At 41.6% G+C, this 14,361-nt stretch overlaps 1 protein-coding gene across 2 annotated transcripts; it reads right to left on the bottom strand.

Moving 5' to 3' along the window:
* Nucleotides 1-434: 434 nt before the first annotated feature.
* IL10RB (interleukin 10 receptor subunit beta) lies at nt 435-14,284 on the bottom strand. 2 transcript variants are annotated; one of them, XM_064470901.1, is made up of 7 exons: nt 14,111-14,284; nt 11,339-11,462; nt 9,821-9,990; nt 7,455-7,621; nt 5,163-5,313; nt 3,456-3,613; nt 435-1,198 (listed from the first exon to the last, which is right to left on the bottom strand). In XM_064470901.1, the coding sequence occupies exons 1-7, from the start codon at nt 14,157-14,159 to the stop codon at nt 986-988; spliced, it is 1,032 nt and encodes a 343-aa protein (XP_064326971.1). In that variant the 5' UTR covers nt 14,160-14,284; the 3' UTR covers nt 435-985. The 2 variants fall into 2 exon arrangements, with proteins under 2 accessions (XP_064326971.1, XP_064326980.1); XM_064470910.1 differs by lacking the exon at nt 14,111-14,284 and adding an exon at nt 13,289-13,651.
* Nucleotides 14,285-14,361: the final 77 nt, after the last annotated feature.

Below are 14,361 nucleotides of genomic sequence, written 5' to 3'. Positions count from 1 at the left end.
TGATTTTTCACACTCATTTTGATGTAATACTACACACAAAAAAATTTGTCACTCACAAAATTAGCGCACAGTGCAAAGGTCACACTATATGCCCCAGTGGTGGCATGGACATAACATTCACATGCATGAACAAGGCTATGCAGGTGAAATTGTATTATGTAGCATAGTAATATCAACCTGGATTTACTTTTTTTGAATTATATATCAGTAGGTAAATAAAATGAACCTACCTTTTAACTCCCGCTTTAGCTGCAAAGTTTTCCACAGACTTCTGTGGACTCTGGATTAGGTATGCAAAATTTAATTAGCCATAGAAACTGCAGGGCAGAGGCTCAGGGAACTGAGCAACGTGTGAATATACAGGGCTACCTGGCAGAGCACTGGTATGTTCCCATTATCCTTAGCAATGAATGAGTGACACCCCACGATGCAAAACGCACTAAATATTTGTGTTTGGTTTATTCACGTCAAGTTCATACCATCATAGTAACTTTACAATTTTGCATCAGGTAGAAAAATATTCAAGAGAAAGATTATGCCACCAGGGATATCCTTAAGAAATACACACAATTTCTCATTTAAAAAAAGTTAGATCGGGTCTTTCTTTATAAAATAGTATTTTCTTTTACTAATCTTATAGTATATGTCATTTTGAGTAGCTTTTGCAATAAATAGTCCATCACAGTTAAATTAACTAGTATTAGATCTATGATATTTGCTTTTTAAATTAATGTCATAATACAGTCCTAGGTATTGCTACAACTTAACAGTGAGCCACTCCAAACAGTGGCAAAAATTATGTATCATTTAATTTCTCATTTATATTCAAGTTTCTTGTACTTGAAAAAAAAAAAAAGTCTGTCAAAAGTCTGTGTACACATCATCATCTACGAATTTTTACTGTCTTAAGAATTCAGCAATAAGAAGATAAACTCAACAGCACATTGGCTTTTCTTTTGGTCCGAGTGACCTATGAGGAGTGCATTTAAGCCTTTTCTGAGGCTGGCACTGTTCTTGAATCAGAATCTTCTTGTTCAGAGTCCTGAAGGTGCTCTGTTGTCTTGCTGGCCTCATCCCCTGTCTCATCGCTTTGGTTTTTGTATTCTTCTGAAATGACAGTTAACTTGTCGTAAAAAACATGCTCTTCTTGTGGGAGAGGAGAAAAAAACTGTGACCCACTGGGAGACTTGCTCAAAAACTGTGAAGGAAAGAGGAAATGAGAATTAGGCTGCACCAGCCATACTATCCTGTTTGCTTAGAAATACATTCTATATTGTTTTCCACACATTGGTTGGCCTTCTCAAACCTTAGAAGTCCTAGAGTGGCAACAATGTCATAACCTCTCTGCTAGCTTAAGCATCCTGTGCAAGATTTGGAAGCAAGTTGGAAGTGCCTTTATTTGCAAGAAGATATGCCAGGGGTTAGCGACTTCTTTGAAATATAAACCTTCTTAAAAAAATAAAATACCTAGGTTTTGTTTGGAAACAAAACCAAAAAACGGTGACATGACTGTAGGTGAAGGAGTTTGCACACAGATTTGTCAAATAGCTCCTAAAGATGTGAATTGTTCCTGCCTTCTCAGGGAGCTCTCTGCTCAGACATCAAATAGTGACACTTTAAATGTCAACATAAACCATAACCATTTAGTCAAGTAAAGGAGAAGGAGGGAGATTTGCAGGGCTATGCAGTCAGTGAGAGAGAGATGACTTAATTTTAGTACCGAAATATCACAACTTCCTCCCACTCCCTGTTCTACTGATAACATGGAACTGGCCTCAAGAATCAACATGGACTTCACAGGATGTCCTGACTCTGTTTTGAATGTCAGCACAAGAACAGCACACCTACTCAACACAGTAATAACATGTCAACCACTCATTTTGGCAGCTGAAGTGGCAGTTCATTTTATTGGTAGTGGCTGGAGGAGTACAACTCCATTTTGTTCTGTGACCTGTCTATTACTTTAGTGCATTTTACGTAAGAAACAAACTGCTCTTTCAGGAGTCCAGTTCACGGTAATTCCAAAAGTAAATACTAATATTATTACTATTAGACCTTTTCCTAGCAAACTGTGATTTGAAATGTTCTGTCAGTAACCTGCAATCTCAGATGTTCATGTAGGGAAACCACTGCCTTTGATAAGTATCATTTTAGGTAAGCATGACTGACCTTTGATTATTGTGATTAAGCACTATAACCCACTAGCACAAAATGAAAATTCTCCTTTTCCTGTGAGAAACCTATGAGCAAAATGAAATTTGGCCATATCCTGTGGTGATCAGAGGAATGCTACCTTCCCAACAGCTGAGCTCCAGGTTCAGCAAACTACTGTGTGCTGAGCATGCGCTCAACTTGAAGCACAAGACAGACTGCTAGGTCAGCTGCAAAGCCTTAGTCTGCGGAACTCTAAATGAGTCAAAATGAAAGACCCAGAGAAACTGCAGAAAACTCAGAAGAGTACAGGTTGCTAACTTTAGCCCACGTAACACTCTGTATAGCCTTGTTTCTTGGAGGAGATTCTGATACAGCCTTTCAAAGTTGCTATAGGGGTAACAGGGTCAGCCAGCGGTATTCCCCCCCCAGTAATGGCTAACATTCATTGCTCTTGTTTCATCTTGAACTTTCAGATTTCACTGCGTTCTTAAGTTAAAACTCAGTATTGTATTTGCAAAAGGACTTTGTTTCAGAAGAACAAACGTCCAATTTTAAGTCTAAAATGAGATAGTGAAGACAAATAGTTGTTCACTACCTAAAATGAGGAATTGAAGGTTAACACCTGTTATTCTCTCAATTCAGAACAAAAGAAAACATCCTGTTTCTAAGCCATCTAGAGCTTCATATTACAAGTTAGGCAGTTGCTTTCGGGTTAAAAGTCTATGCCAAATTTTTAAGTTGTTCAGCTTTTAAATATTTTGGACCATTCTGTGCAGAACAATTCAGAATGACAGTATTTTAGAGTTCGTTATACATCAGTATACTTCAAAAGGAAGTCTTATTTCACTGCTTCTTACTTACGTCTATGCAGCGCCACAAAACATGACAAAAAATGAGGTAACATTAATGCAAAATTTATGACCTTATAATGCCAGAATTTAAATATGAAATGAACTAACTTCCACCACCTTTCTCACACTGAAAAGTACCTTCCTTTGTCAGCTTTTTCCAAAGTTCGTGACTTCATCATTTATGCTTATTTTAATGGCTTCTTATGTTTGGCAGAAGAGTGAGTTGAGTTTAACCATACACAATAACTATATAACAACAGATAACCAGCATTGCTCCGCATAGTCTAAAACCTGCTCAGAATAGTCTGTGATTTACAGACGGCTGGCAATCAGGTGCAAATGAAAGAAGGCAAAATAAAAGAAGCTCTAAAGGTTTTGCAGAGAGCCTTTGAAAGGCAGGCGGTTCTGCTGGAAAAGGCTGATTTTAGTTGTGTTAGGTGGAAAACAAACCTCTCTCAAGTGTTGTGGGAAAAGATATGAAGGGCAGAAAACACGTTTGGTGAGTCGATATAGATACAAAAAGGAGAAGAAACAAGCAGGAACAAATATTACAACAACCAATGTTGATCCTATTAGAATGGTCACAATTATCCACACAGGAATTACACCTGCAAGAGATAAGAAAAAAAAAATCTCTGATTATTAATTTCTGAATATATTCTTTCCAAATTATCACTTTCTCTATGGAATTAAAAAAAAAAACAACACCAAACCACCCAAACCCAAACTATTACAAAATTGTAACTGCAGACATAAGTAATTGTTTCCAGATGCAAAATACCTCTTAGCTCAAATTTTTAGTCTGGATAGGCTGAGGAAGTTCTCACTAAAGTCAGCTTACAAGCCATCCTGTTTACACATTTGCAGTTACATATACTGGTGACTTTACATGCAATACTAACCAAATGATTAAAGGAAAAAAGACCAACGAACCACCCACAAAGTGATATGTAAAAAGCTACTGTACACTTTCTGGTGTTTCACAAGTGTAGGAGTTGACACATAACACTACCAGAGTATAGACTGCCACTTCTCTCTTAAAGAAATCTGTAAAAATGGCAGCAAAGTAAAGACAGCAGGGGGCAAAACTCTATAAAATTCTGAACTACTGAGCCTTTAAAAAAATTATGTCATGCAGGGGGATTTCACAACAGGCAATGGGAATAAAGATGTATCCATACATCACTGTATAAGTGTTTTAAACCAACCTACGCTTGCTAAGAACTCTTCTAGCCACGAACTAGCAAGCAACACCACCACCAAAATGCACCTGCAGTTCAACTGCAGTGCATGCAAGTAATATACATGTGGGAAAAATATATGAGGAAACATTTTATGAGAAAAAACATGTGAGACCTGAAGCCTTCCCAGGCTTCCCCCAGATGGCTTCCTCATCAACTTGTGTCTCTGATTTCCCACAAGTTATCCAAGGGTGTAAGTTACTTGAAATACACATTATTCCTGTGAAAAAGACAGTATCTAGGACTCTGTCCTTTCTTTTAACTAGCGACATAAAGTTCCCTGCTAAGACGACAGGGTCACACCGTGTGGTGGTTATTGCTGGACTCTACAGACTGCAGCTAAGGTGGCACAGCTGGAAAAGGAAAGTGCTTTGGTACTTAACTATTTTCAAAATGAAAAGGAAAGCGTTGAGACAAAAGAATTGTTTATATAATTATTTATATTATTAATAACTGCTGTGTGTCAGAGAGAAAGCACATCATGGCCTAGTCTCATGACGGACTGGCAATATCGCTACAGATGAAGCAGACTGCACCACAGGGTCCAATTTCTTTCTCAGTTACAGATATATGGAACAAAGGCTTTCACAGGATAATGAATACAGCTAATGGTAAAAGAAATTCAGGCACACAGTATGATTAGTGAAGAGCCTATGCTCCATTTAACTCTGATTTTCAGGCCTCTTCAGCAAAGTAAAGCATCATGCCATTGGTGCTATATTGCTTATAGTTTTCACTTCGTTTCCAACTCCTCTGCTCCAAAGATGCACAGGCATTAACCAGCAAACAATACTAAAGTAACAAAGACATCCATTTTTGGAAGGTTTACACATTACACCGATTTTCATTTTGAACGGCTTTGCACATTTCCTAGTTCCCTACAGCGCATGTCCCATTGTGATGCACCAGGTATTACCGTTGTGGGTTGTCTGCTCACAAAGCTCTCTGCTCAGTTCCCCTGTTTTGTTCCAGTCAGGGATAACTGCTTGCACTTGAATACAATATATTGTCCACGGCTCCAACTGAGATAATATTTCAGAGTTATGTTTAGTATCTACATGAGTTACCTAGTAACAGAGAAGAATACAAAAAATCTGAAGAGCACTGGTCCAGTGAATGGACTAGCTAAGTAATTAAAATCACATTTAGCAGGACAAATCCAAGCAATTATAGCTGCCATATGAATAAGGCTTTTAAAGGTAGAATGAAGTGCCCTACCTGTGTCACGTAACTGATAACTTGACATTGATTTCACCTGTTGTCAAGAGTGTGAGACCACTCACACTGCTGACTTTCTGGCTACTTCTAGCAGCATTAATGAAGTTCTAGGCTGAAGAGACCTACAGACATATGATAAACGAGATCTGCTTGCAGAGAGAAATAACTGCCTAACTAAATGAGATCAGCTAAGAGTGCTGTCATAGAAAAACATCATTTAATTTGAGATGGAGCAAGTAGGATGGATGATCTGGACCTAAGAAAGCGAAAGGCAGAGAAAGAAAAAGTCTTGTGGAAGCTATTACATGACTGACAGAAGATGCAACTTTCTGTTTAGAGGCATGGTTGGTTACGTCCCTGTAACCATACAGTCCCTGCAGAGTATAGGAATCCCTACAACATGCCCCATTATGTAGCAACAGATTCTTTCCCAAGGGTAAGAAGACTCTATAGCTAGGTTTCAACATTTTGGGCAAGGATCCACTTCAAAATACAGCCTATGAAGTTACATAGTCTATGCCTTTTGCTTCTTTGATCCCTATGGAAATTTATAGAATCCTTGAATCATTTAGGTTGGAAAAGACCCTTAAGATCATTGAGTCTAACTGTTAATCTAGCACTGCCGAGTCCACCACTAAACCATGTCCCCAAGCACCACATCTACACATATTTAAATACCTCCAGGGATGGTGACTCAACCACTTCCCTGGGCAGCCTATTCCAATGTTTGACAACCCTTTTGATGAAGAATTTTTTCCTCATATCCAATCTAAACCTCCCCTGGCACAACTGGAGGCCATTTCCTCTCATCCTATCACTAGTGACTTGGGAGAAGAGACTGACACCTGCCTCTCTACAACCTCCTTTCATGTAGTTGTAGAGAGCGATAAGGTCTCCCCTCAGCCTCCTCTTCTCCAGGCTAAACAACCCCAGTTCCCTCAGCTGCTCCTCGTAAGACCTGTGCTCCAGACCCTTCACCAGCTTCGTGGCCCTTCTTTGGACATGCTCCAGCACCTCGATGTCCTTATAGTGAGGGGCGCAAAACTGAACAGCGTAATCAAGGCATGGCCTCACCAGTGCCGAGTACAGGGGCACAATCACTGCCCTGCTCCTGCTGGCCACACTATTTCTCTTACAAATACCTTCATTTCTTTTAGTTTGGGAATTGAAAACCAATCTGTTTTTTGGGAACGATGACCCCTCATTTTCTGGAATTGAATGCCAAAGAATTTTGCAAGCTAACAAATACAAATCAGAATTATATATAGTGGAGTCCTATTATACGAAAATTGTACAGATGTACACAGCACTAATTATACTGTGACTGATACCTTTCAGTAAAGGGCTTCCTTTTTTCCTGTAATAGAACTCATGACCCTATGATTATTATATTATTTATGATCTTTCTCCATGCATTTTGTATGGAGAAGTCTTTTGAGCTGAGTACCAGATCTGTCTGTGGAAGAGGCTGTCCAGGAGAGGAAGAAAGCAAATTACAGCTGACAGAAATTGAAGAGGTGAAGGTGACCACAGTTAACATAAGGCCCCAGCCATGGTGGTGTTCAACATCCAGAGTCCCATGAAGATGACAAATACTTGAATGACATGCGATTTGAATCTACATTAGCTTATTGCCATGATCACAGATACTGCTGATGTTACAGCTTCTAAGTTTTGTATGTGTGAAATACAGAGACGGCATCACAAATAAATCAACTGAGGGAATAAACTCTCATAACGTAGCAGTTATTTCTAATTATGGGAAGAGCAAATTATAGCCATTATATCCATGCTACTGTTTAATGACACAGCTATCTGCCATTTGCCCTGAATACCAGTTGTAGTGACTAGACTTTATTATGCTGTAAATAGTAGAGATACATTTTTACTTCAATACTGTTAGCTTTCAGAACTTCATCAGTATGGCATTTTACCAAGAATAGCATATATCAAAGTCATGGTGTCACAACATGCAGGAAGCAGACTTTACCTCTGTATCGCTGCCTTCTTTCCAGTACAGTATTCTGTAATTCCATGAGCCGTAATAGTGCTTTAGAGGCCACCTGTCATGTTCATGTTCAGCAAAAGGGCCTATGAAATCCACATGCAGGTACCCAGACTCAGACTTCACTTTTATAAGAGGTGGCCCAACAACTGCTATATATTAGCACGATGGAAGAGAAGAAGGAATGCGATTCAGTGTCACATGGTTTTCAATTTGACATTTTTATGCAACCTATCACAATTCATGCTTCAAATAATTTTATCCATTAAAAGAAAGTAATTTCCTTTCATGGGTCAGGCATAAATAAATCCTTTCCTTATAGAACTGGTCTCGAAAGGGATTTATTTTTGCAGTCAAATAACGGATATTTTTGCAGACTACATTTCTCATACATTAAATTCTCATACTCAGTTCTCTTTTGCCACCTGTGGTGACTCCTGGGAGAGGAAGGACTATTTCTACAGGTTACTACTCACTTCTCCTTCTGGGCCAAGCTGTTGCAACATCTGCCTGTTCTGAGGAGACCCTCTAGCAAAGTATTTTAATGTTTCTTTCACTGTGATCACTTTGAAAAACTGAAACATTTGAATTATTTCTGCACATCTTAAAGATTGAGCTCCTTTGACTATTTTGTCCTTGTATTTTGAAAATGGCTTGTCCGTACGTTTCTGTGCCACTACCTAAATTAACTCTTGAGTAGCTTAGTTATCAACTACATTATGTCTGCAATGAGCTCTTCATTAAAGTCTCCTGTAATTCCAACAAACAACTCTGCCTTGGCTGCCTCCACTACAATTCTGCCTGGCTACAGCCACACTATAAAGTGTCTAAGAAAGGAAGAGCTTGGTATACAGATAGTTTTGCATTCTTCTAGAAATACGTGTTTCTTTAATTAAAAATAAAATGACCATGCATTCATGTAATGCTCGTTAATATGTTGTTGAACTTGCAAGAAAAAAAAAAGTGAGGAGGGTCTTGGTCACTCTGGTTTACTTAGGGTACTCCAACAATACAGTGTGGAATTTCTTAACAAAAGCACTAGCAGAAATAAGAACACAGAAAGGAATACCAGATATTTTTACCATGATGCCCTGCTCATATCAGCTATGACAACATTAAAAATCCTCATGTCCTCCTCAGCGATTTGGCCAGTTGGCCAGTACTCCCATGTCTTTCTTTCCAGGTAGTTTTATATCCATATTTTCCCCGTTCAGGAATAAGCTCCTTTCCCAAAGCCAAGCCTGCTCTGAAGGCCATACACTCTTTCAAATATATGTCAAACTACAATTCTGTTAATGATTTACACGCTTGCTCTCTGCTCTGAAAGTCCACCCATACTTTTTGTATTACACTTTTTTTTGGTTGTAATTTATAACTGCAATGTTGTAATTTTTTTCTGTGGTATGTTTCAGTGCTTCTATTCTAGGCAGATTAAATTATATCAAGACTATGCTTTTGTCGAGAGATCATCAAGAAAAGCATTCTGAAAGACAAGGCTGTAAACTGTAAAATTACACGCTGAAATCCAAGGAACAGAATGATGAAATTCAAGCAAATGAAGGCAGAACAAGAAAGAAAATTATTTTTTAAAGTTTTTGCTCAAAGATGAGGTGTAACAGAAGCTTCCTGCAGGTTTTGTGTTAACAGCTGTGAGGAGAATAAAAGCCTTGGGTAACATTAACTACATAATCTAAAATAATTTCATTTTTGCTTACGAGTGGTGTAAAAACGTACAAAATAAAGGACACTCATTGGTAAAAAACACTCCCTCATTCCTAAGCTCAGGTGACAGCAACATGATTAACACCTCTGCTGTGCACTCTAATGCAAGGCAATGTCTAACCATCTCTCACAGAGAACTGAAAAGCGTTACTAAGAGAATGACGATGTTGTGTGATGAAGACTTCTTGACTAAAAATTAATCTTTCACTGTGAATCTTTTAAATTAAAAAAAAAAGAAAGCTTTTTGCCTGACATAGCAATGAAGAAAGGAGTTGAACTTATTTACATATACAGGAAGTCTGAATTCCTGAAGAAAAGCTCTCCCTGGCTGAAAAAAACTAAGCAAAGCCTTATTCTATGCGTGGGCGAGGGAGTTTTTTTTTTAAAAAACCTACTTAAAAGATGTTTCAACTACCAATACTAACATCTACTATAACAGTGAACCTACCATGCTTTCTGACAGCAACTTCTGCCTTCAAATAATGAAAGTGTTGCAACTAAAATTTTATAGTTCAATATAATTAAATTTAAAAATGACCTGCATGCTATCGCTTTTCTTATGGAGACAAGTTGTAAAGGTGCATTAATAGCAGACAATATTTTTTGTGGAAGATTAGGAAAAGGCTTACTGTCGTCCATAGGCTTAAATCTGACGGTTGCCCAGTCTGAATGGTTATTTTCTGACTCCGCTCTGACCTGTAAAATATAGTCTCCATATGCAGACAGAAAAGAGACATCACATTCTGTGAGTCTCAGGTTTGTGATCTCTTTTTCATATGTGCCTCCATGGAAAACGTTGCTGTATGGAAGAGAAAAAAAATGCATATGATGGGTAAATTATAACTGACTAAACGTCTTTCCTCTCAGTTAACTGGAAAAGTAGCACATCTCTTCTTTAATACAACCAATTATGACTCATGAACAAGAAAAAAATAAATCCAATGTATAAGAAACTTCATTACTAGTGTGTGCACACACACTAAGCGTTTCATATGCATCTATAAATCCATGACAAAGTTAGGGATTAAAATTATGATTCAGTCCTTAAAATTATGATTCATCCTTAAGAAAGGATGCCCCTTTCTTAACAGTGGTTACAGAACTTGATTCAACAGACAGTAGTTATCAGGCAAGTCTGCAAATATTAAGACAATATCACTATGCATGGCTTTGCCGTCTAACTCGGACTTTGTGCAGAACCGTCTTTAAGATATGCATATAAGGAAAAGCCAGAGAAAACAGAGCCTGACAACTGACTGGGAACCATATAATAAATTATATTCTTTCTGTTTTGCATCAAAACCCCACCTAGGAATGTAGTGACCAACAGGTAATTGCTACCAGAACCCTGAAAAGCCACCTTCTGACTAAGGTGGCCCATACCCTCAGTTTGGAGATTTCTCCCCAGCAGGCAGCTGCCTGTGGGTGCCATTATCTCCGCTTAACATCCTACCCTATCTTGGCCAAAGAATTCGACCTTCAGCAGGAATGCGAGACCTCTGGCCCATGACGTGGTTCCTTGTCAAGCGTGGAGGCAGGCAGGGAGCCCACCGCTGGGCTGGGGAAGCGGCCGTCTTCCTCGGTACAACCGCAGAGACCACTTTCCCAACAGGAAAGACCAACTCAGAAGGACAGAGTGGCAAAACCAAATCAAAGCTAAAACAACCCACCAAAACTGACAAAAGGAGACCTCAGAAAATGTGTCCTCAGTTTAAGGCACTGAACGGATGAGACACCAGCCTGCAGTTCATTGGGCATTTCCGCTAAGGGCGCAGGCAAGCTGGCTGCATTGGTGGCAGAGCACAAAACGCTGCTGAGTGAAAGATCAGATAAGGTCCTAACACTCAGCAGGACTAGTCTCTTGAATCGCAGGTAACAGCTACATGACAGAGGGAAAAACACACACCCCACTAATAATAGCCAATGTTAAAATATGTTTCTGTTTCCAAAAGAAGTATGTACAAAGCTGCCTTGGGTGTGAATAGACAGTGCCTTTGCCCTGTTATTTAGCTCAGAAGATAAGCCTCTCACAGGCTAAAAAAAAGGGACAGCTACTGATCTTCCTGTAAAAAAAGGAAACAAATCACAAACACACGCAGCTGTAAAATGTGAATGAATTAAAGAAAGAACAACTCCCGCAGACTTACCTCTTAGATTGGACAGTGTAACTTATATTCCCTTTGTAAAACTTAGGTGCATCCCACTGAAAAATGCTACGAAAATTAACTGACATAATTCTTGCGTTTTGGGGTTTTGGCACTATTCCAGATACTGCGGGAGCAATCAAAAACAAACAAACATTTTAGTATGTGTTTACGGAATCCCAGGTCGGAAGGGACCCCAGGGATCATCTAGTCCAACCTTCCTAGGAAGAGCACAGTCTAGACAAGATGGCCCAGCACCCTGTCCAGCTGAATCTTGAAAGTGTCCAACGTGGCCGAGTCAACCACTTCCCTGGGGAGATTATTCCAATGGGTGACTGCCCTCACTGTGAAAAATTTCCCTCTCGTGTCCAGTTGGAATCTCCCCAAGAGCAACTTGTGTCCATTCCCCCTTGTCCTCTCCACGTGACTCCTTGTAAAAAGGGAGTCTCCGTCGTCTTTGTAGCTACCCCTTAAGTACTGGTACACGGTGATGAGATCCCATGTGTTCCTCCAGCGACTTCTCAGTCATCCAAATACAGCCTTCTCTCTCTTCCTTGCCTCAGAGACTTTTTTTAAAGCAGACTTTAATATAATTAACTCCTGAGCTTACACAAGAAAAACAAATTACCCATCATCAATGATTTCCAGTAAGTACAGTCTTTATGATATCATCATTTGTTATGCATGACTGACTTGTTATTGCCTAAGTCTTGGGGCCCATTAGGCTACATGCATGAACTCTCACTGAGATTGTCATATAAAATTTTTTAATAGTGGTCTAGTGGCACTATGGAAATAATATGGCTGTGTGGATTGTTGGGTTGTTGTTTTCTTTTTTCCTGAAGAGAAGCAAAACCAGTCTTTCTACGTAGACCTGGGTATAAGACTGAAGTAATTAAAAAACCCACCATAGGCACGCTTATATCATCACTGCATGGATTAACATTGCCATTTAAAATGTTTTACTCATTCTGTTATTAAGCCACCATTTTGAAAGGCAGAGATAAACAAGAAGTACCTTCGAAGGCAAGAGAGTTATTAAATATACCATGCAGATAAATGTATCATTAATTGGCACTCTTCACCAGTGATGAAAACACAATTATTTTGCTTTATTGAAACTGAATAAGTGAAACCCTAAAGTAGTATCGATTAACAGTCCATTACTAATACGATTTAATTATTTTAAAATAACCATTGTTATTGAAGCTAAAATAGAAAAGATTTTGGCCCGTTACTGCAAACAAACCCTGCCAGATCAGATTGGTGCTTAAATGTCACAGGAGTAAAACCTAATGACATATGTTCTAAGATAAATAACCTAGTTTATATGTCTATAGTTGATGAGTTGATGCATAAACACATGAAATGAACGTGCTGGTTACCCACCCTTAGCAGACAAGAGTTGTAAGTCTAAACCCTGCCTGCATAATCACTATTTCACAGCTCAGTTGCTACAATGTTACCCTCACACCCAGCAAATCAACTCAAGCACACTTTGCACCACAAAAGCAGAAGCTGCTTGCTCCCCTGCACCCGGACTTCCTTGACAGATGGCGTCCCTGTGTGTACGTGCCCTCACTGGTACCCGCCTTGGGCACTGGCCTCCAGGGATGTCTGCCTGTGCACAGGCTGTAGAATCACAGAATCATAGAATGATTAAAGTTGGAAAAGACCTCTAAGATCATCAAATCCAACTGCCAACCCAACACCCCCATGGCTCCTAAACCATGCCCTGAAGTGCCGCATCTACACGTGTTTTGAACATCTCCAGGGATGGTGACTCCACCACCTCCCTGGGCAGCCTGTGCCAATGCCTGACTGTTCTTTCAGTGAAGACATTTTTCCTAATATCCGATCTAAACCTCCCCTGACACAGCTTGAGGCCATTTCCTCTTGTCCCGTGTCCCTTTGCAGACACCTCTGGCCTCCTGCTCCCGCACCTTCTCCTACCTGCCAAATCCCAGGTATGCAGAACACTAAGGAGATGGGTGCAGGTAACAGACTGCAAAGACTCAGCGTGAACAACATGGCTGAAAAAAAAAAAATCGGGCTAGTACGAGGCATCTGATTTCTCCTCTCCCGCCCGCGCTTTGAGGAAGCTCCCTCCAAAGGTCTGAGGTAGGTTTGTAAATTCCCAGTAGAAAGCACGATGCCTTTGAAGGCTCGCTTCCCTGACAGCGTTTCCTACTCGAAAAGCCTCCAGGTAAAGTTTTTCACTCAGCGCTGTGGACCCAAAGAGATGCGAAAATATTCCTGTGGTTTTGCACGTTGTAAATGAAAGGTTTGCACGCAGCTCGCATCACGGTCTTAAGATACGGCCTCTTCTGGGCAACGAATAGCCCGGGCCAGTTTAAGCGGCCGCCCTCCGGGCGCCGTCGCCGAGGCCGCAGCGGTAGAAGCCCGGCCGGCGCAGCCGCGCCCACGCCCCCACGGCTCGGGGTCACCGCGCCGGCAGGTGCCCGGGCGCCCAAAACAGAAAAGGAGTGTTCCAGTCCCTCAGCGCGGATACGGCCTTGGGCGGGAGGGGCGGGAGAGCTGTGCCCCCGCCAGCGGGGCGCCCCGCCGGGCCCCGGCACCCCCCCGCCCCGGGCCCCCCGACAGGCTGTCGGTGTCGCTCGGCCCGTCCCGGCGCGGAGCAGCCATCTTACTGCGCCCCCCGGCCCCGGCTTCGCGGGCAGCGCTGCCCCGGAGAAGGAGGAGGAGAAGGAAGGAGGAGGAGAAGGAGGCAAGCCGGCCGCCTCTAGTGGCCCCGGGCCCCCCCGCCGGACTCACCGCAGAGGAGGAGGCAGCCGCAGAGGGCGCAGCGGAGGGCGGCGGCCATGGCGGCTCCCGGTGCGGGCCTCCCTCAGAAGCGGAGGTGCCGGCGGCACCACGCCAAGACCCCGGACCCTGCCCTCGCAGTCGGAGGAGCGGGGCCGCCCCGAAACCCTTCCGCCTTCCCGCGGCGCGGCGGGGCGGGGCGGAGCGGGGCGGGGGCACGGCGGCCGCCCCGGGCTTTCGCGGAGCCCTGCCGCCCGCCCCCA

The sequence above is a fragment of the Phalacrocorax carbo genome, chromosome 1 (assembly GCF_963921805.1).
Source record: "Phalacrocorax carbo chromosome 1, bPhaCar2.1, whole genome shotgun sequence".
NCBI classification, from domain to species: Eukaryota; Metazoa; Chordata; class Aves; order Suliformes; family Phalacrocoracidae; genus Phalacrocorax; species Phalacrocorax carbo.
Note: the sequence above shows the minus strand (reverse complement) of the source record. Positions and strands in the feature narration are given on the sequence as shown.